Source organism: Spermophilus citellus, assembly GCF_964194105.1.
Source record: "Spermophilus citellus genome assembly, chromosome: 4".
In the NCBI taxonomy this organism is placed as follows: domain Eukaryota; kingdom Metazoa; phylum Chordata; class Mammalia; order Rodentia; family Sciuridae; genus Spermophilus; species Spermophilus citellus.
The window spans coordinates 1,972,291-1,994,046 of NC_138185.1; the positions used below are offsets into that span (position 1 = coordinate 1,972,291).

The 21,756-nt window shown below is 62.3% G+C and overlaps 1 protein-coding gene across 1 annotated transcript in view; it reads right to left on the bottom strand.

Annotated features, from left to right (window-relative positions):
* Window positions 1-17,141: 17,141 nt before the first annotated feature.
* The window catches only part of CDH4 (cadherin 4), a 423,409-nt gene continuing 418,794 nt past the window's right edge, over window positions 17,142-21,756 (bottom strand). Inside the window, exons 14-16 of the mRNA XM_081289717.1 lie at window positions 19,689-19,828; window positions 18,888-19,052; window positions 17,142-17,707 (exon numbers count right to left, since the gene is read on the bottom strand). Of these exons, the coding sequence (XP_081145843.1) occupies window positions 17,501-17,707; window positions 18,888-19,052; window positions 19,689-19,828 (512 nt within the window). The 3' untranslated portion in view covers window positions 17,142-17,500. The remainder of the gene's footprint in view (window positions 17,708-18,887; window positions 19,053-19,688; window positions 19,829-21,756) is intronic.

Here is a 21,756-nt window from a genome sequence, read left to right on the forward strand (position 1 = left end):
AATTTATCTGTATCTGTTCTGCCTCTTCTTCAGCCTCCCAGGTTTTGCTGAGGTGGCCAGAGACTGCTCTGGTCCTGTCCAGGTGATGGTGACCCCAGTAAGTCCAGTGGGAGTAACTTTCCCTCCCAGGACTGGGCCTCCAGAACCCTGCTGTCCAGCCTTGGGCCAGGAAGTGGGCTCTCCCCTTCTGCCCTCGGCACCCCAGGGAGGCCGAGGAGGCCGAGGAAGGCCTGAGGACACACATGGAAACCACCCTCCCAGTGCTAGTGCAGACTCCTGGTGGGCAGAGGGGGGGTCCCTGGGAGTGGCGGCCCTGACAGGGTACACTGCCTTCCCAGCACCTCAGGTGGCCGCTGCCGGTGTGGGTGGAGCTGGTCCCAGTGTGGCCACACCCTGCCCGCCGTGGCCTGCGTGTGGTGGCCCCTGGAAGCAACATGCCCATTCTTGTTCTTGCTGTCTGTGGTAAGGGGCCACACGTGTGGGGCCTTGGAGGACAGACGCTCTGCCCCCAGGCCTGGACACTGGAGCACCACCAGCACATGGGCCTCCGAGGCTCGGAGCTGCCGCTCCGTGGTGTTCACAGGCAGGTAGGAGCACCATCCGTCTCCACCTCCCCGTGGCCAGCTTTCACCCCGTCAGGACCCCAGTCATTACAGTCACCTGTAAGGACCCCGTGCCAAAGGCAGCCACATCCTGAGGCCCTGGAGTGGAATAGATGCAGTCCCGAGGCCCTAGGGTGGGATTGCCCCATAACTTTTGGGAGGGTCACTGTGAGAACCACGCTCACCTGTCCAAGCCGAAGAATGGACTGAGAGAAGACGCAGAAAGAGCGAGCTTGGCCTTAATGACAGTCTTGCAAGGTCAGGGGTCCTGTGGTCAGGGATACATAGCTTGGGCACAACCATGTTTTATTCCCTGGAGTGCAAGTTCCCTCCCCTAGTTCCTGCGGGACACTGGACTTTATTTTTCAGAGACAAAGTTTGTAACACGTGTGGCACTGGAGACGGATGAGACTAGACCCAAGGAGGTGTGTTTTTTTGGTATTGGGCTTGAACCCAGGGGCACTCAACCACTGGGTCAAGCAGCATGACATCTCCAGCCCTCATATTTTATTGAGAGGGTTTTGCTCAGTTGCTTGGGGCCTTGCTAAGTTACTGAAGCTGGCTTTGAACTCTTGATCCTCCTACCTCAGCCTCCCAAGCCACTGGGATTATAGGTGGGTGCCATGGCGCCTGGCCTAGATCTGACTTCTGAGGGCTGTACTGGGAAGGTGTGGAGGGCACGCTGGTACTGACGAGTGTGCCCAGGGAGGTACATTGATGAGGCCACCCTCAGGCTTTGTAGCCATGACTGACACTCGGCTTTCTCTAAGTCCTTGGCCGGGTGTAAGCCAGTTGCCTGGTAAAGCACTGCTGTGTTTGAACTTCTGCGAGTGGGGTCGATTTAATATTGGCTCCTCTGCTTCTCTAACTGGGTCTAGTCCTGGTCCAGGCCTCGAGGTTCACCCCATACGAGTGCTACCACAGGCTTGCCCCTTGGGCTTCGCTGGCTGAGGCGCGAGGTGCCGCCTGGCATTGCCCCAGCCTCATCTCAGGGTGCAGGGCTGGATGAGGCAGCTCTGCTGGGGGGTCAGCAGCATGACAAGGACCCCACACTGGCAGTTGCCCTCGGGCACACGGGCCAGAAGGAAGGAGCCAAAGCAGGTGTGCAAGGTGAGTCCAGAGTGCAGAGGGAGCCTGCACTGAGTGCCAGCACCACAGCGGGCTCCCCAGGTGGTGGGCACAAGGCACTGACGGCAGGGACCTGGAGCACAGCACGATGGTGTCTGAGGTCCCTACTCTGGGACAAGAGGACCCAGAGAGCAGGCGCGTGGAGAAGGCCAGGTTTGGGGGGTGGGGGGTGCAGCTGCCCCAGCAGCAGACCTGCAGCTCAGTCCTGGAAATGAGGCTGAGTCTAGAGTCACCTGGAGGTGGGGTCAGAGCCTTGGGATGCCCAGGGGCCTCAGGCAGTGTGGAGACTGCCCTCCCATGCCTAGGGACAGTGTGGTGGTGTGTGGGAGGGCACAATCGGTGACGGTGGCACAGAGCAGTTCAACATCTGCCCACAGGTGGAGGTCCCTAGACCCTGGACAGAGCAAGGGAGGCGTCTGCCCACTGTGGGCTTGTGCAGGGACAGGAGCCGGGAGTGCGTCTCTCCCCAGGTGCCCACGTGCCCTTGGTGTGGGTCGAGGAACCAGATGCACTGGCAGAGGTTTTGGAGGAGAGGCTGGGGAAGAGCTTCCGGGCTGCGGTGCCAGGTTTCTAGGGATGCGGACTCTGCCTGGGCTCCACGGAGGGCACCCAGGGCCAGGTTGGGCCTTTGGATTTCTGTGGTTGTGAGCTGCGCTCCGTGGGAGGGGACTGGCCTGTCTTTGAATTCAGTGAATCCACAATGCACGATTCACACAGGTGGAGGCACAGTGGGAAGGCGATCGGTGTCTGATTTTACCATGTCAACGTCTTGTTCCGAGACGCACACGTGATCTCCACTTCGGTAGTTGTTTTGTTCTGTTTTGAGAAAAAGAGTGGCACATAGGTTCCTTGTCTGAATCTTTAAAAAAATGTCCCTGTGCAGGTGAAATGGCAAGCCACAGGCGTGGAGAACAGCACAGGGTGCATCCCTGGCTAAGGACCCAGGGCCCACAGCAATGTGCGGCATGGGAACAGGCTTGGCACCGGCCTTCAGAGGCCTGCAGGTGGAGGCTGTGAGTCCACTTGTCCTGACCGGCACGTGCTGGTGGCACTGGGCTCACCTGAACTCCCTACTCCTCACACCCCCTTCCCCTTCCTTCCCTGATGCAGGAGCAGCAGGACGTGTGCCCCGGAGCCGCTGCCACTGCTGGTGGAGGGGTGGGCTGGGAGGGCGCGAGGGCCCTTGGGGGATGACCCAGGGGTGGTTGTCACACAAAGGTGTGCAAACCTGGAAATCAGGTGACAGGCACTGCGTGTGCATTCATACCTGGCAAGATGCCCCAGGAAGGGCGCAGGACTCTGCCATAGCTGGAGACGGCCCTCCCCACACTGCCGGGACCTGGCACCAGAAGGGTGAGGCTGGCAAATCCAGCAACCTAAACTCAGTGACCAGTCCTTGTGCTGGATGCCCCTGAGGAGGGAGGAACAGATGGTCACTAGGATGAAAGCTGCTTGCTTTGTACCTAACAAGACTTAGAAGTAAGATTGCCCAAGGGGGAGATGTGAACCAAGGTAGCTGCAGAGCGTCCCACAGTGAGACTCGAGAATATTGAGTCCCAGGCATGCAAAGACCAGGAAAACGGAATCCCGGGGGGAGGAAACCAGCAGTCGACAGTGACCTAGAGACGTGATAGGTGGCTGTGGTGTACGCGCCCACCCGGAGTCACCACCTCCGGGCTGTGTATGGGAGAAGCTGGGTCGACGCGACTGCAGAGGCAGAGACAGGTAGCAAACAGGGAAGGGGCCCCAAGGCCCCAGGGAGGGGACCCGACCTGTGCATGTGAGGCCCTGAGGAGGGAGAAGGCCGGAGCCTCAGACTGAGCCGAGAAGCCACCCAGAGGCCGCACTCGGGCATAGGCAAGGGGAGCCCAACGTCAGCAGCCGCGAGAGCACCCCTAGCGGGGAGGACGGAAGTCCCCAAAGGTGGAGCAGAAAATATTTGAATAATGGCTGAAAAGTTTCCAAATTTGATGAAATCTAAGAAGCTCAATGAATGTGAAACCCAAGAAACATGGGGGCAAACTCACAGGCACATGACCACCCGCTGGAGGAAGGAGAGCTTCGAGCAACAAGGACAGGTGACAGACAGCTAGAAACAGGACACGGTGGGACGAGGTCTTCAAGGTGGAAAGAAACAGGATCGATTTCTTTACCCTGTAAAAATGTCTTTGTTAGGAAAAGGCAAACTCTGGATGGAGTCCTCCCGTCAGACCTGCCCACAGAAGGGCAGAGGCCACCTGGGGCGCCGCGCAGGGCCGAGGCCAGCCCCCCAGACAGACCCAGAGTCACGCCAAGTGACGGAGGAGGGCAGGAGGAAGAGAAGGACACGCGGAACAGAGACCCCAGGAGGGGAGAGACTGACCCAGCCCTGGAGCCCCGTGGAACCCGGCAGGGCACGCACCTGGAGGTCCAGCCGCTTGGAGGCCCAGGAAGAGGGTGGCAGCTTTGGGGCCAGCCTCGGAGACTTAGCGAGGCCAGGGCTGGGGTGCAGCTCGTGGCACGGGGCCCTGGTGCAGCTCCCAGCACCAAAAAATATAAACAAGAAGCTCCACAAGCCCTTCCCCTCCCCAGTGCAGGTCCCAAGAAGCCCAGGAACCTGTGGTGAGTCCCGATGACCACTGTCCACACACCTGCTGGCTTCTACCTCGTGCTCTCTTTGGACTAAACAAAGCCAGAGGGCTGGGGCTGGCCACTGTGGCCTGTCCTGAGCCCCAGGTGAGATTCCAGCTCACCAGGCTGAGGCCACCCGGCGCTTCTGTCCACTCTCTCCCAGGTTTCCTTTAAGGGAAGAGCCCAGCTTTTCACTGTGGTTGTGTCCGGCCGGCTGCAGGAGCCTGGGGCCCATGAAGTCCAGGCCCCCTTCCCCCCAGGAGAGCACACAGCAGGAGGAGCCTGGGGCTGAGCACCAGGGCAGACACTGCAGGACAGAGCAGCCCACTCAGCTGCCCCATGGAGCGTGGGCCTCTCAGGGCCCCGGAAGTGCTGCCGCCCGCCTCGTTGCCTCGCTGAGGGACATGGGCTGGACTGCAGTTTCTAAGCTGGTGGCAGCAGCTCAGCCCACAAGAAGGCTCTGTCCCCAAGGGAAGGTCAGTCCTGAGGACCAGTGACCACCTCAGTTTCACATTCTAAAACCAAAAATGCTTGGACCCTTAGTGCAGAGGCTTGTCCACCATTCCCAGCAGAGCCCAGAGGTCCATCTGGAAGGCTGTCCTGGGACAGCCTGACCAGCAGGAGCCTCTGCTCCTCTCCAGGAGTGTGTGTGTGCAGAAAATAAAAACGGAGGCGCCCAAGCCGCGCCTCACTCTGCCTGCGCCTGCCACGTCCCCCCGCCGGCCCTCGAGGCCCTGCCCTGCGGCCTCCCGGGGGGAGTCCCTGGGTAGCTTCCGGAGGTTCTGAATGCCTCACTGTGGTGCAAGTCGAGAGCCTGCCAGGTGGACTAGACGTCCCTTTCTCCTTCTGGCCACCTCCTCCAGCCCCTGCCTGGTGACAAGAGGAAGAAATAGCACCAGAGATGGCGCCTGTGACGGCGCGTGAAAACGGACCTCATGGGCAGAGCCGGTCAGAACCTCCAGCAAAGAGGAGGTGCCAGGCCTCGCAGGCCACCAGGAACAAACTGGACCGCGGGAGCCACAGAGCTGGCGCGCACCTTGGAGCGCAGCCGTGGAGACCGGGCAGGGCCGGTGCCGGGGCGTGCTGGGGGTGGCACTCCGTTTGAACAGCCTGGGAGTCTCTCCGAGAGCTGAGCACACGTTTGTCATGAGTAGCAGTGGTCCCCTCCAGGGGACGCCAGAGGCAGAGCTTGTCCACCCAGAGGCCTGGGAGAGAGCGACCACCGGGCGCCCTCAGTTCATCCACGTGGTGGGGAGCCACTCGCCCATGAGGAGGGGCTGGCCAGGGCTGGGCAGGCCGTGGTGGGTGCCTTGGTGGCCTCGTGCCCGAGAACCGCACCTGTGGGGATCCTATGCCGAGCCGGGGGGCGGGCATGGAGCTGTGCCGCACCTGGTGGGAGCGCCAGGAGCTCCTCGGGTGTCGGGTGGGTTAACCTCAAACAGCTGCCTTGGGAAAGCCAAGAGGGGCCTGTTGGGTCACTGTCCCTCGTCATGCTTCTGCGTGTGTCCCCCCTGCCTGGTCCACTGCAGACTCCTGCCCTGGCCTGGGTGGGCTCCAGAGCTCCCCACCTGAGCGGTGGCCACAGCAGGTGGGCGTAGGCACTGGGAGGGGCATAGGTGAAGCTGTCCGTGATGGTGGTTCCTGGACCACAGACACGGCCACACTCAGTGAACGGCTGCGAGAGTTCGTGCTGGTGGGCGGGCAACGGGCAGGTGCACCAGGAGAGCCCCCCAGCCTGCCTGCACCAGGCTCTGTCTTGGGGGGCTGCAGCACCCCCTCTCAGGCCCCAAGAGGAGGCCCTGGGTGGCTGGACAAGGCTTCAGGTCAGGGGCAGTGGAGGGCCGTGAGTGGACTTCAGGTGCTCGTCTCCAGCTGGCCCAGGCTGACCAGCCCCAGCCTCCCCAGCTGCTCTGCCCACCTGGTCTCCTAGTTTCCATGGCAACCAGTTCAGAAATGTGCAGAGAAGGGAAGGACGGGTGGCCAGCACAGGACCAGAGCCATACCCCTGACCAGGAAGGCCACCCAGGTCAGGACGCCTCTGGAGGTTCCCTGCCCCCAGCCGGTGTTACCCAGGTCCTCTGGGGTCAGGCACGGCCCTGCTTGGACTGAGGTGCAAGGTCCCATCAGCACCCTCTGGATTGCTCACTCCCAAGTCACCATGGAGCGTCCCTGTGCTGCGCCTCCAGGGATGCACCTGACCCCAGCAGCCACGCGGTGGCCCACGCCTGACAAGCAGGGCTGGTCGGAGGATGGTGTGCTGCGTCCACAGCGACGGTGTCTGCTGTCCCAGGGCTCCCAGGGCGGGCAGGGGAGCGAAGAAGCTGGCCGGCACCAGGTCGGAGGTCAGGCCACCTGGACGCACCGGCCAGCACAGGCCATCTCCACCAGGCCATCGGGGGCACTCTACTAAAAAGAATGGGTGAGGCTCCTTCCAGCCACAGTCCTGCACCTGAGGCCAGCTGTGCCTCTGAGGGCGGAGGTCAGGTCAGAAGCTGCCCTGTGGAGGGTCAGAGGCCAGAGAGTCAGAGCCTCGGAGCAACACGTGGACACACACACACACACACACACACACACACACCTCGCACCCCACACCTCGCACCTCGCACCACACACACACACACACACACAAACCTCACATCACACACACAGACACACCTCGCACCACACACACACAGACACACCTTGCACCACACACACACACACAAACCTCATACCTCACACACACGCAAACGTCACACACTCACACAAACCTCACACCACACACACACAAACCTCACACCTCACACACACACACAAACCTCACACCTCACACACACAAACCTCACATCACACACACAGACACACCTTGCACCACACACACACACATCTCACACCACACACACACAGACACACCTTGCACCACACACACACATACACACACAAACCTCACATCACACACACACACACAAACCTCACACCACACACACACAAACCTCACACCTCTCTCACAAACACATGCAAACACAGTGCTGCCCTGTGCAACACACCACACACTGTGCACCACACATTGCTGTGTACACATCACACCTCACACCACATACCATTACCTTACACCACACACCTCACACCTAACACACACACACCTCACACCTAACACCCCACACCTCCCACCTCACACCACACACACACACACAAACCTCACACCACACACACACACACACCTCATACCTCACACACACACACACACACCTCACACCTCACACCTAACACCTCACACCACACACCACACACCACACACCACACACCTGACACCTCACAGCTCACACCTCAGCTCACACCATGCTGCAAGCACTGTGCACTCAGTAATGGCTGCCGTGCCTTAGTAGGGCTGCACATGTGGCTGGAGACCTGGGGTCCCCCTGCTCCCTGCAGGCGGTGCTCGGTCGCGGTTCTTGGTCAGGCTCCTGACGTCCTCCCCTGCCCTGGGCGTGGCCTGGAGACCTTGGGAGTCTGCCCAGAAGGAGAGCAGCGGGCAGAGGAGGTCAGGAGCTGTAGGCGGGGGAAGCTGGGCCTCAGCGGGGTCCGGGTGTGGCCTGCCCAGGGCACGGGGCCCAGGGCACGGGGGTCACTGCCCTAGAGGGTGAAACATGCAGAGTAGGTCAGAGGTGCACCCACCGTCGTGCACCTGGGGATCACGGCAGGCCTCGCCTCGCTGGGCAGCTCCCGTCCCCTGAGACCATTTTAAGGCATCAAATAAAGAACGTGAGTAGGGCCTGCGGACCACAGGAGGCCCCTCTCAGGACCCTCTCTTGAATGCAGTCACTGCAGCTGGGACTCAGCCAGGTCCAGGTCAAGGAACGCCAGCCCTGTCCTCTCCCACCCTGCTGTCCCCGCATCAGGGATGGGCTGACAGCCCCGAGATGTGGCCCCACGTGACCCGCCTGCCCCGGGGAAGGGACCTGTCTTCTGGGACGGGCCTCCTTTTCTCCACGTCAGCTGGCACCAGGGCGGGGTCCAGGCCTGTGGCTCCAGCACTGGGTGGGATGGGACACTGTGCTGCGCATGGGACTGCTCCCCTGTCCTCAGGGATGGGGCACATCGGGAGCTGCCCCACAATAATTTTGTGGAAAGGTCTGCTGGGATGATGGACGGCAGGTCTCGGTCATATGCCGAGGACCCCCGTGCAGCTGTGAAGACAGCCAGGGACAGCAGGCCAGGGACAGGACCTGCGCTGCAGCTGCACACACCCTGCTGGGAAGGGCACTGCATGTGGCCGAGGGGGAGCTGCCGCAAGGGCTGTGCAGCCGGCAGAGCTCACAGGTGGCTCCGGCATGGCAGGTGGCACAGCCTCTGGAAGGGAGGCCAGTGTTCTCATGAAGGCCGGGCATCCAGCTGGGCCCAGCCCTGCTCTCCCGGGCAGAGCGTCTTGCTACAGAGGCTCAGCGTCCAGACCTGGGCACAGCCACTGGTGAGAGTGGCCAGTCCATCCTCCTGTGGGGGCCACTCAGCAGCAGGGGAGGGGCCTCTGGAAGCCATTACTTGACACCTAAGAAGCTGGGTGCCCAGGAGGACCCCTGGGGGTGAAGCCCTGGAACAGCACGTGAGACCTATGGCAGGACTCTCCGCAGCGACGGGTGGCACTGATAGGCAGGCTGGGGACCTCGCCGTGTCCTCAGAAATGCCTGGGGCCTGCTCTGGGCACGCCTGCTCCAGGGTGTGCGCGGCAAGATCCCAGCCCCACGCCCGGGACACACGTGAGCCTGGGCTACGCGTACGTCAGTGACAGGACCGTCCCTCTGTGGCCCAGCCCCTGGCCGCTGCCCCCAGCCCAGTGCAGCCTGGGCCTCCTCTTGACAGAGGGCCTCGCCCAGCTGAGGGCCGGGGAGACCCACAGGAGCCGTGCTGCCTCGTACCTGGTGTGAGCCGGAAGGTCCTGCTGGCCCAGCGGCCTGGCCTTCGTGGGTTTCTGGGCCGTCGTGGCTTTGGTGGGGCCCACTTCCACCTTCTTGGGTGTCAGCCTGGTGTGGCAGCCATGCTGTGGCCCCCAGGGCCCTTGGAAGTGCCCTTCTATCTGACCTGTGGACCCCGTGGGGCCTCTTTACCAGAGTTGGTGCAGGAGGACAAGAAGGAGAAGACCCCCCCTCTCCCTGGACCTTCTGACCCTGAGCTCCAGACAAGCAGCCTCCACTGTGGCCTCTAAGCAAGTCCTGCCTCCGATGACCCAGGGGGAGGCCGAGGTCTGCTTTTGCTCTGGGATGCGTGTGGCTGACCACCCCTGTCCTGCTCTTCCTCAAGAGACTTAACCTGAACGGGTTCTTGGGACACCCGCGGCTGGACCAGGAGGGAGGGACCCTCTGCAGGCCTCTGTGAACAGCCTTGGAGGGTCCCTGTGTCCAGTCGTGTAGGCCCCCCAGTGAGGGCTGGATAAGGAGCCTCAGCAGGAGCAACAGGCTGCCTCTTCTGAGACCTGGCATGAGAGGCCATGGCCTCTGTCCTGGAGGCTCTGGCCAGGCTCATGTGGGGAGCCATGGCCACCTCCCAAGGGCTGAGGCTCTGCATGAGCACAGAGCAGGTCCTCCTCAGTTGAGTCCTAGCTGCAGCCCCTGGGACCCAGCCAGGAGCACCAGCTGCCTCACCCCAGATTGGTGGGCCCGTGGTGTCTTTAGCCTGCTCTGCTGACCACTTCTGGCAGCAACAGAACTCACACAGCTGGTCCTCTGGGCTTTTCAGAAATAGCATCATGAGAAAAAAAAGAGGGACATTGTTCCCAACCACAGGGGAGCCAAGTATGACTGAGATCAGGGTGCCCACCCAGCCTGGGTCCCAGCCTGCCTGCTGGGCAGCCTGGGTGTGTCTGACCATTAGCAAATGGACAGGTGAGGGCCAGCAGTTAGTGGGGTGCTGGGCACTGTGGCCAGGCCTGGAGACACCACTGTATGGCCCAGACTAAAATGTCATGTTGGTGGATTCCCTGATGCTCCAATGGTGTCACAGGACGAGTGAGGACTCAGGGGCCAAGTCCAGGAGGGTCAGCCACTTCTCTGTGCCACAGGCATGGGATCTTTAGCTTTGGGTTTGAGATGTTCACAACGAGTGGAGGTTGTGTTCACAGTGGACCCGAGGTCTTCCCACGGAGAAGGCCCAGCTGGGGGCAGGTGCTTAGAGGTCTGCTGGACACCTGCCCTCAGTGCGCCCCACCTGGCTCAGCAGTGAGGGTTCAGCACCGCGGACAGCGCACCGCGGGTCTGAGGAGGTCTGAGACGCCTGGGTGTACATGCTACAGGCAGTGTGCGTGGTGGCAGTGGGCGCAGGGTCCTCCTACCTACCTGGCAGGTGAGTCTGTCTACACCTGGCTGAGCTGTCTACACCATGGGCTGTGGGCTCTGCCTATGACTCTGTTTCCCCTCGGAAGAGGAAGGACGGCAACCTCTGTCCAGGGGGGACCCAAGAGAAGGCCTTTGGGCTCCAGAGCACCCCTTTTCAGACCTTTTGTCATGCAAGTCACTGTGGATACAAATTTGTGCCTTAGAAAAGGCCAGGGAACGGTGGATGGAGGCAGATGAACCCACTCTGCCCAGAGATGAGGAGGGGCTAGGTGGGGAGGCTTTGCCCACCTGGTGTCCAGACCTTGCCCTGTGGGACCTGGACTGACCCATGTCGCAAGCAAGGTTGCAGCTGCAGCGTGGGGTGCAGCTTGGGGCTCAGGCTCAGTGGCCTGCGGGGTAGCTCTGCCTCTTTTAGCTGTCTTCCCAGGAAAGGCAGAACCTCTGCAGTCCAGGTGGCCTGGACAGGTGTGGCTGGGAAGGTGTGAGCTGTTCTAGGCCCTCCAGTGTGGGCTCAGGCCAGCAGACAGGGCAGCTGGGCCACTTGATGGGGCAGTTGGAGAGCTTGGGGGACCCACAGCCTGCTGCCACGGAACCTGCTGTCAGGGGCAGGCCTGGGGCTGGCCCTCCACTGGCTGCAGGGCCAGGGCACTGAGACTCAGAGGGCGCGCCTGGAGCCCGTGAACACCAGCTCTGCCTTGGCTCCGGGAGTGGGTCCCCAGTCGCCGCTGTGTGAGCAGCACCCAGGCCGAGGGGTGGCCTGTGCCTGCCAGGCGCTTCTCAGGTGGCTTGTGCCTGGCTCTCCCACCAGTGGCACTCAGCTCTGTCCCTGGTGGTGGGGAGGAGAGTCTGCTCCCAGCCCGGGACTCCCTACTGAGGGGCCCTGTCCTGGGCAGCACTCCCCAGCAGGCCCCCGGAGCCACGTGCTAGGCAAGGTCCAGATGAGCTTGTGAAGGGAGCTGAGGCTGGGGGTGCTGGGACTTCAGGGTGTCTGCAGTGGGCGAGGGGCCTGGCCCTGGCCTCCCAGGGACTGGCCTCCCAGGGCACAGACACGGCTGAGCTGGTCTTACAAAGGGCCTGGTGGTTCCCATCTCCCACAGTCAGGCAGGAGTTGGGGGTAGAGGCTTGTCCCCTGCAGGGCATCCAACCTTCAGGAAGATCCTGACCACCAAGGGCCTCTAAGGTCAGGTGTCAGGAGGAGGCTGAGGTCTGACGCATGTGGAAGAGACCCAGGGGCCAGCCAGGCTCACATCCACATGGTCCTGGCAGGCGCTGTCCCGCCTACTGCCCCTTTACCTGGCTGCTGTGGGCCGCTGGGCTGCAGGGCCACCAGAACTGTCCAGGTGGCCAAGAAGGGCCCCCAGTCTCCAGGGCCCCAGGAGGAGAGCACCTGGCTTGTCCAGGGAGGGGACACCCCCAAGACTCCTTCACAAGGAGGCGACAGCTCAGGGTGAATGTTTCTGTGAACGGGGCCTCTAAGCGGGAAGAGCACCAGGGCCACCTCACACAGCACTGAGGGTGGCAGGGACCAGGCAGGCAAGGGGACACCTTGGGTAGAGGGACCCTCGGGAGGCTGGGCAGGCTGAGCCCCATGGTAGTGGAGGAAGCTCACGAGGGGCAGGCCCGCTCTGAGATTGGCCAGGGGCTTCACTCTCCCTGGGGTCCTGAGAGGACCACTCCATGGTGTGAGGCCAAGGACGAAGCTGCCCACTAGCCATCAGGTTCTGTCTGTTTGGGCCATGGTCCATGCTTGTCGCTTTGGTTGCTGGACTGTTATGGACACAGAGGTCTGAGGTAGAGACAGCAGGCTGGCTCCTGGGCTGGTGTCGTTAGTCGTGTTCTGATGACAAACACCTGACCCTGGGTGACTTATAAAGGGCAGTACCTGTCTCCCAGTTCCGGAGGCTACAAAGTCCAAATCCACGCACCAGCAGGTCGGTGTGGGTGAGGGCTTCTGTGTCCTCCAGGACGGGAGCACTGTCCTCTCCTGGTGGAGGGCTGCAGAGCCCCGAGGCGCATGGAGCTGAGCCTGGGCCTCTAGATTCCTCCAAAGTTCGGGGGCCGGACTCTGGGCAGCCCGCAGAGAGGCCCACTGTCCGGGTCTTCCTGCTGGCCATGTCCCTGAGGAGCCACCAAGCATCGGGCTGGGCTCGGCTCAGTGGTGGGTACTCGCCTAGCACTTGTGAGGCCCTGGGTTGGGTCCTCAGCACCTTGCTCAAACCCTGCCCCTAGAAGGTGACCCCCCTCTCAGCCTCAGGGGTCTCTGGCTGGTTCTGTGGGGCCTGTGTGAGAGCCGGGGGGCTTGCTCCTGTCCCCCTCTGTTGGGGAGGGGTTTTCTGGACACGGGGGAGGCCAGAATGTCCCCAGAGCTCTGGGGCTGCAGCTCTGCTTTGGACAGGAAGAGACCTGGACAGTCATCTTACGAGCACTCCAGGGACGGATGGTCTCAGCCCCAGCAGACCTGGCTGCCCCAGCTCTGGGGGAGGCCTGGGTGGTACTGGACCACAGACCAGCGGAAAGCCAAGTCACTTCAGCTCTCTGGGTCCCAGTGGGCGGGTGGTGGGGCTGCTCAGACCTGGCTCACACAGTGGCCACTGAGATGACCATCGTCTGGTGGCCTGCGTGTGCGGGTGTGCACCTGTACTTTGGCCCTGGCCTGGCCTTGTCCCTACCCGGGGTGGGGGCGGAATGCAGAGTGTCACGGCCTGTGCGGCCCTCAGACCACTGGGCACCGGGGCCAGCGCTCCTCGAGCTGCCCCCCGCCTCCCCGTCCACAGTCCCCTCCTGCCGCCGCTGCGTGTCGTTTCTCCTTTCCACCCTTCCTTCCTGGGCGTTGAACCCAGGGGTGCTCTCCCGCTGAGCCCCTTCTCCAGCCTGTTCTACTGGCTAAGTTTCCCAGGCTGGCCCCGAACTTTCAATCCTCCTGCCGTGGCCTCCCTAACAGCTAGGGTGACAGGCGGCACCACCTTGCCCCGTCGTAGGAGAATTTGTCTGAGGTGGACCCATGAAGACCTGGGTACTGCTGTTTAGGCGAGGCTGGGACGCACAGGCTGTGGGATCGAGATCCCCTGCAGCGTGGGACGGGGCCCAATCACTCCTTGCTGCCACATGTTGGCTCCAAGGCGTCTGAGAGTCCCACACTTGAACCAGCGTCCCCCAGTGCCACGGAGGATATCTGCTGAGATAAGAGGGGGACACATTTTGTTCAGTGGTGGCTTCTAGACACTTTCCGGATCTGCACGGCTTGGGCCGGTTGTGTTTGCGTCTACTTCCCGGAATGTGCTTGCTGCCGGAAGGACCCCGGGAACCACCCCCGGGAACCACCCCGGCTGCCCCGTCCTTCCACAGCGGCCCAGTGAGCGGAAGAAAAGCAGGTTGAGGCGACTCTTCAAAGGGGACTTTATTCACTCCTCGGAGCAGCGGGGGCCTGGCTGGCGCCCCGCACCCCCGCAGAGCTGCTGCTCCTCTGAGCCGAGGCCACCTGGTACCAAGGACACATCGAAACATCCACTTCCTTCCCTTTTTTTTCTTTTTCTTTTTTTTTTTTCGGTACAAAATGATACAAACAACGATACAAAATAGTTGTGCTGTTGACGATTACAAAAAAAGCCGGAACACTGTCTGACGGCGCGATGCTCAGATTGCAGAGAGAAGACGTCATACTCCGGTACCTTTCCAAGACAACCACGGTCATGCGGGCTGCTACACAGTCTGTCCATTCTCAGAAAGAAACATGCAAAAAAAACCAGAATGGAAAAGGAGAGAAAGGAAAAGCAAAGGCGTCCGAGTGCACACGGGGGGCCCGGCCTGCTGCGGGCAGCGGCCAGCCAGCCTGGAGCCGCCGTGGGAGGCCCCTGTGCACGGGAGATTCCATTCCGATTTTTGGTGTTACTCCTTTTTAGCTTGATGGAAATGGAGATTCCCTTCCCCCTGGCGTTTGACCTTGGAGAGGACACAGTGGTCACCTCAATGGACCGTGTACTCTCGCTAGGGAAACCGAGGCACCTCTGAGGGCCCGACAGTCAGATGTTACTCTGACACTTTGGTGGCGGGAGGCCTAGCATTTTGGATGTGCTGAAAGACAAGAAAGAAAAAAACCTGCTGGCCAGAAGATGGGATGCCCAGGCTGACCAAGGCCAGGGTGTTCTTGACACCACCTTGCAGCACAGCTTTATTCTGCTCTAGAAGAAAAATGCCCTAAAGAAACTAAAGCATGCCCCGCACCCTGCCAGCCAGCCAGGCCCTGCGGCTGGGCCGACCAGACAGGTCGAATCTACAAGCTACAGAAGAGCAGAAGAGAGACGTGACACTGATTGTACACTGGCTAATGCTCACTCAGGGCCTCAGGCAGAGCTCTGAGTGGATCTGGTGTGGGAACCCCATCTTCTCTGGCCCCAGGGGCTGACCGGGTGTGGGGTGGAAGGGAAAGCTATCAGCCATCACAGGGAGCCCCCACAGACACCACCCCAGCTGGTGTGCGGCCTCAGCCTGCCCAGTGCAGGGGGCCTGGTGGTGAGGAGAGGAGGGGAGCGACAAGTGGGGCCAGGAGATGCGCCTAGCAGGCAGCGGGATTCCACTCTCCTGGCCAGTGGACCACGTTAGCTTGGGGATTCAGTCCCCTGCTGCCCATCGCGCGCACACTGCAAACGGGCCACTTGTCCTCCTCCGGCTCACAACTGCCATCCAAGGACCAACTGTCCAAAATACTAAGCAGAACATTCCAGCTCCCACCCCCAGCCCCACCAGGCCTCCAGCCATGGCCACGCCCCCAGACACCGGGGCCCCCTCATTGGCTGCCAGCCCAGAGCGATTTGCATAGCACGGCTTGAGATGGGGACCCTCCCTTCCGGGGCCCATCTCCTGGACTGGCTATCTGCAGGGAGGGGCTCCAGGCAGGACAGGGCAGCCCCCGCCCTCCTCCCCCCAGGCGGTCACGGTCACGGTCACAGAGAGGTCAGGACAGACAGGGCTGAGCCTGACCCAGCTCAGCTCTGAGGAGAACAGAGGTGGGGACAAGTTTGGTTTGGGGAAGAACCCTGACGTCCAATGGGATACACCCACAAGTTTGGCACATATAGAGTCCACTCAGGCGCATCTTTGAGGCCAAAGCTATTTAGAAAAGAGGACCACTTAGCAAGGGGAGAGACAGAGGCCAGGGGAAGCCAGGGATCAGAGCCCTTCGGGTGGGGGGCACGGTGCCCCTGGCGCCCACCTCCCAGCCCTTCCGAGGCTCTCCGACCCAGCAGCAGTGTGGGCCTCCCTGTCCTTCCTCAATCCTGGCACCTCCTGCTCCCCAAAGGGTGCTCCGATACCAGGTCCCCAGGCCACTGGTTCCCTCACCCTCACAATGTCACTGTCTGGGGTCAGCTAGAAATGACCAGGCAGAGGACGCCCCTCCCAGTGCCTGCCTCCTGCTCGGCCTGAGGTGCCCCTGAACCCAGACTTGGAGGTGCTCCGGGCCTGCTGTCTCGCCCAGTGAAGAAGGCAGATGCCTTCTCCTGGGAGTCCTTGGGCACAGCCTGATCGGTGTCCTGCGGGACCGATTGCCACCCCCAACCCCAGGCCTGAGTCAAGCCACACGTGGAAAGAGCAGGCGCCAGCTCTGGAGGGACGGTGGCCAAGCAGCTGGGACCTGGGACAGGGAAAGACGGTTCAGTCTCTGGCACGGGTAGCCTAGAGGATCTGTGGATGGACAGCTCAGGAAGACCAGGCCTCTCGCTGGCCACCTGCAGCAGTTCACAGACATCAGACAGGAGCTCAGGTCCGATGGCCCGGGAAGGGAGCGGCCAGGGTCTGCCAAAGTCAGGGCTGGTACCAAGCCTGTGGTTGCTGAGAGGCAGGCGGCTCTGGCTGGGGCTAGGCGAGGCTCTGCCCTCTGCCCAGGCCTGGGCTGGACAGTGTCAAGGAAGTTCAGGGTTGGGCTGAAGCGTTTTCACCAGGCCTTCCAGGGGGTCCTGGGAGTCCACTCCCGAGTGGCTGCAGGTCGGGCCGGGTTTGCAGGACGCTGTGGCTTCTTGGACCAAAGGTGAAGGGCACCTCCGTGGCCCTGGGGGTGCCAGCTGGCTCAGAGAGAGGCCTTTGGGGGGACTGGGACCATGGGGTGGCCAAGGCAGAGGTGGGAGCACCCCGGGCAGGCCCTGGGGACCTGCTGCCCAGCTGTTCACAGCATCTGACTGTGGTGGGGACAGCCACCAACTTGGGTGAAACCACGTCCCCACGGCCTGGACGTTGTGGTCGGGGGTGGCTGACACTGGGCCTCTGCTGCTGGGAAGCCCCTGCCATGGACACGAAGGCTGTGAGGACCTGGGCCCAAGCTACTTTTCCAAGAGTCACACACGCCTTCTGTTTCTTAGTAAGAGACGCACAGAACCCAACAGAACCCAACAGAACCAAAACCCAAACGAACAACAACAGCAAAAAAAAAAAAAAAAAAAAAAGAGAGAGAAAAACAACAAAGAAAGAAGAAGGACGCTGTCCGTGCCTTCCTGGGGGCCTTCCGCCGGCTGGCGGGGACAGGGCGGGGGCCGGGCGGGGCCGGGCGGGGCTGTCTGCTTGCTTCCAGTCACTCCTGAGTTGGGGATCCGACGCGTGTACCAAAGGCACTTTCGTTTTTGAAACAGTGCTTCTGTTCTGGGGATTCAAGTCAGGACGGTGCCTCTGGCTCTCCCTTGTGGTAGGTGGCGACTGAGAGGGCAGCAGGCCTGGCCAGGACAGGGACAGGTCATGCTGGACAGCTCCACCTGGGGAGGGCGGGGCGGGACCTCCACAGCAGAGCTGCTGTCCCTGCGGGGAGCCGGTGGCTGCCTGGGCTCAGTCCTCTCCGGGTCCGCCTGCCTCTTGGCCCTGGGTGGCGGGCAGCTAGTCCTCCTCGCCGCCCCCGTACATGTCGGCCAGCTTCTTGAAGCGGGGCCCCCAGTCGTTCAGGTAGTCGTAGTCTTGGTCCCCCGAGCTGGACGAGCCCAGGGAGCTGACGGAGCCCGCGGTGGAGCCGCTGCCCTCGTAGTCGAAGACCAGCAGGGAGTCGTAGGGCGGAGCCGTGGGGTCATTGTCAGCCGCGCGCAGGCCCTGGGCCAGAGACGGGTTAGGGGCAGGTCAGAGCGAGGGCCTGTGAGGCTCTGGGCCTTGCACACAGGAGGAGCTCAGGGAGCCCGCCCCTGGGTCTACCTGAGAGCACCAAGGGGGAGGATCTGGGGAAGCCTGCTGGGTGCAGGTGAGAGCTGGCTGGTGCACTCAGGTGCCAGCTGTGCCCACGAGAGAGACTGAGGTGGGCTCGGGTGGCCCCTGTGCTCAGCCCCGTCACTACCCTGGGCCCTGCCGGGGCTGCTCCTCTCCAGGCCTGCTCAGGGCCTCCAGGGGGAGGACCCGGGCAGCGGTCCGAGGCTGGCGGTGTTCAAGTGGGTGCAGTGAGTGAAACGGGGCTGCGTGGCGGTGCCCCTGGAACCAGCCGTCTCCTTCGGCGCTTGCCCACCACCTCCACGGCCAGGCCTGCGGCACGGCCAGCCAGGAGGCCCCGGAGCAGCAACTCTGGGGTGCACCTGCGCCCAGCTCCCCCACCCGCGGGATGTGTTCTCTGCCAGCGAGGTCTCTGTGGGAGGCAACCCAGGGGCCGTCTCTGGCTGGCCAGGCAGCCGACTGGCTCCTCCCCCTCCCGGGCTCCCCGGGATCAGCCCCCAGGTGAGCCACTTGGCTTCAAGTCCTGTCTCTGAGCCTGTTTGAGGGGAAATCCACGGAGACAGGAAACTAATTCAGTCTACAAGTGGACTCCAGCGGCTAACGAGGCACATCCCGGCTCCCCGCCTGCAGTTCAGGTGACATCAGAGTTTGCGCATGACTAGGCAGTTCCCCCCATGGTGCCCCCAGGGCAGGGCCTGGGCAGAGTCCAAGACCCAGCAGGTCCCACATGCCAGGGCACCGGGGCTCCTGTGGAAGCCGGGAAGACCTTTCCTGCAGACGAGGGAGATGTGCCTCGGTCCCGCCTCAGAATGGCTCACGGCTGCCACCGCTGTCACCACCACAGCAGCCAACTTCCTGTTGGTGCCCGCTGTGCACTGAGCACAGAGACTTCACCCTCCAGCAGGGTGGACCTTAGTCCTTCTCTGAGAAGGACGCTGAGGCCACGCCTCTGGTGGGCAATGCCTGGCCCTGAACCCACCTTCTCACCAAGGGCATCTGTTGGTGTGCATTCATGAGGCTTTACTTTTAGAGGACACACCATGCTCAGATATCTCGCTGACAGGGCACCCACCTCGTTGATGAAGTCCCCGATGTCACCTGGGTGAGGTACCACAGGCCTGGCTGGGTACTGGGGCTCAGCGCCCACCGGCCGCTCGTCCACCCGCCGCACTCCAGGGGCCTTGCTCAGCACGTGCTCCAGGGCTTCCGGCTGCTGCAGCTGGCTGAGGTCATAGTCCTGGGGATGGAGGCCAAGAGCACTCAGGAGGCCACCAGGTGGGCACCAGAGAGTCCCTGAGTGCACCTTTGTCTTGCTCTTCCACCTGCCGAGTGCACGTCAGCTGTCCTGTTCCCAACCCCAGTACCTCCCTGGCCTCCTCCTACCGTGGCCACCTCTGCGCCATTTCCCAAGTCCTGGCTGACCTCCGGGCAGTGTGGGGGCTGTGCCCTCTGCCTTCTCTGGCCTGGTGCTCCACTAGAGTGACCGTTTCTCCTGCTATTCAACAACCAAGCACACTCTGCTCTGCCCGGTCCTCTCTGCAGGGAGGCGCTGGGCCTCCCCTTCCCACCAGGCCTCTCTGTGCCATCTACCGTCCCTGGTCCCACAGCTGCCTCTCTGGGACTGTTGAGCAGGTGGGCATTGGTGTGTCCAGCAGGGACCCTGGTGCCCTCTTCTGTAGGGCTCAGGGCAGCACTGGGCTGGGGTTGGCGGCTGGAGGGAAGAGGAGGATGACAGGGGAGGACCAGGTAGGTGCAGGCTGCACAGCTCAGCCCAGGGCCAGAGAGGCCTGGGGGAGGCACCAGGGAGGTGAGCTGAGAGTCCCCTGCTGCTGCCTGAGGCACCAGTGGAGGTGCCGGCGGCTGGCGCTCTGACCTGGTCCTCCTCGCCTCCGCCCTCCTCGTCGTACTTGAGGATGTTGTCCCGCACGTCGTCCTCGGGGTCGATGAGCAGCTGCTTGGTGTGTCGCTCCTTCTCCCGCCGCTTCATCCACACCACAAACAGCAGGACCATGGCTGTGGGAGCGCAGCGCTGTGAGCAGGGTGCGGCTGTGCGCAGGAGGCGCACACGGCATGTGGTGTGCAGAGGCACCAGCCCGTGTGCTCACCCTCCACATGCACAAGCGTGTGTCCGGTGTGTGAGGGTGTCATCTGCATGTGGAGCTCGTGAGCACCGTGTGATCTGGCGTGTGCGTGTTCCATGCATGTCTACACGAGTACACACGCACGTGCCCCTGTGTGGAGGCGTGTTGGGTTGCACAGGCCATGGTGCACGCTAGTGTTCGGGTGTGTCTCCCAGGTGCAGTGTGCACATGCGAGTTGGACCTCCTGTGCCCGTTAGTGTGTTCAAGCGCTAGCTCCGGGGACCCCACCCTGTGACCATCCAAACCACAATGCTCATCCCTCTGTGAAGTGGTGGAGTGTCTGCCCAGAGCCCATCAGCCCTTCTGGGCATTGCCAACCTGCTCCAGATGGCATGAAGCCTGGCACGGTGTGAATGCCCGGTGGGTAGCCGTTACACTGTGCCCCTTGGGGATGATGGTGGGAGAGCACGGCCACATGGGCTCAGCCTGACCCTGACTGGGGTTTTCCTGAACATTTTTGATCTGCAGTTAGTGGGGCCCATGGGTGCAGAGGCGTGGATGCAGAGGGCTGGCTGTACTTCCTTCCCTTCCACCTGCAGCCCACAGGAGGCCCAGCCTCGCACACACCTTGCCCCCCAGGGGTACGGGGCAGAGCTGAGGGGCCCACCCACAGGTCCTCTGACCACCCCTCTTCTGCATAGGAAAAGTGTGAAGTTGGAAAAGGAGGTGAAAGGGAGGGTTTGTGGGCACTGAGGGTCTGGGCAGGAATCAGTGAGGGAGGGGACGGGGAGGGCGGGGCCCAGAGGGCCCTGCCAACCTGGCAGGGAGAAGAGTGTGGGCTGCCCCCTTGCCATCTCCAGGGGCCCCAGGGAGTCACTCTGACACAGCCTCACCCAGCACCAAGGGGTAACTAGGGGAGCAGGCTGGGGGCTCTCCCACCACCCAAAGGAATTGGGGTGCTGCTCGGTGGTTCAGGCACAAACCCACACTGTGGACATCTCTCTCCCCACCCACATTGGCCTCCCCTCTGCCTTCTGGGGTCTGCGCCAGGCCCCGCGCCCCTCACTACACTCCTGTGCATCTCCAGACCCTTGGGAAGAGCCTGCCGCGCCTGTCCCCTGCGCTCGGTATCTGTGTCCGGGTTGTGGCGGGCGGGGTCTGATGGGTGTGGGCTCTGGCAGGGCTGCACTGCCCATGTCCTCAGGCACACGTGGTCACTCCTCCGCCCCCTGCAGCTCCTGACACCTGACTTTTCCACAGATGGGAGACTGAGACCCAGAAGTGATGGGCAATGGCCACACTGTCCAGGGGACAGTGAGGTGGGTGCAGGGACCCCTGGACCTGCGGACAGGCAAGCTGATTCCTTGGTGTGGCTGCTGAGCCTGTGACAGTCGGGCTCTGAAGCTGTGTCAGCTCAGAGGGAAGGACAGTGTTTCCTGAGGTGGCAGAGGGCGGAGTGGTGGCCAGGGGTCCCCGACAGGCCCACATTGTGGTGACAGGAAACTAGAGAGCGAGGGTGGACCCCACTGTGTGAGTGGTGGATCCTGTCCTGGAACCGGAGCCGCGCCCGCTGAGCAGGGACAGGAGACCAGGCCCGCTCAGAGGCAGCTCCTCTGCAGCCAGGGCCTGGGGTGTGTCCACCCAGGGGGCCAGATGGAGGGCTGTGGGAAGAGGAGGCAGAGGCCCCCAGGTGCCCTGCCCTGAGCTGGCAGACGCTGGCCCAGGGCAGCAGCCTGGAGAAGCAGCCAGGCAGCCTCCCTGAGGCCGGGCTCCTGGGTGAGTTGGGCCTCACTCTCCACTGTCCACATGGGTGCTCTGGGCAGTGGGGCCACTCCTTGGCCAGCTCTTCAGAGGAACAGG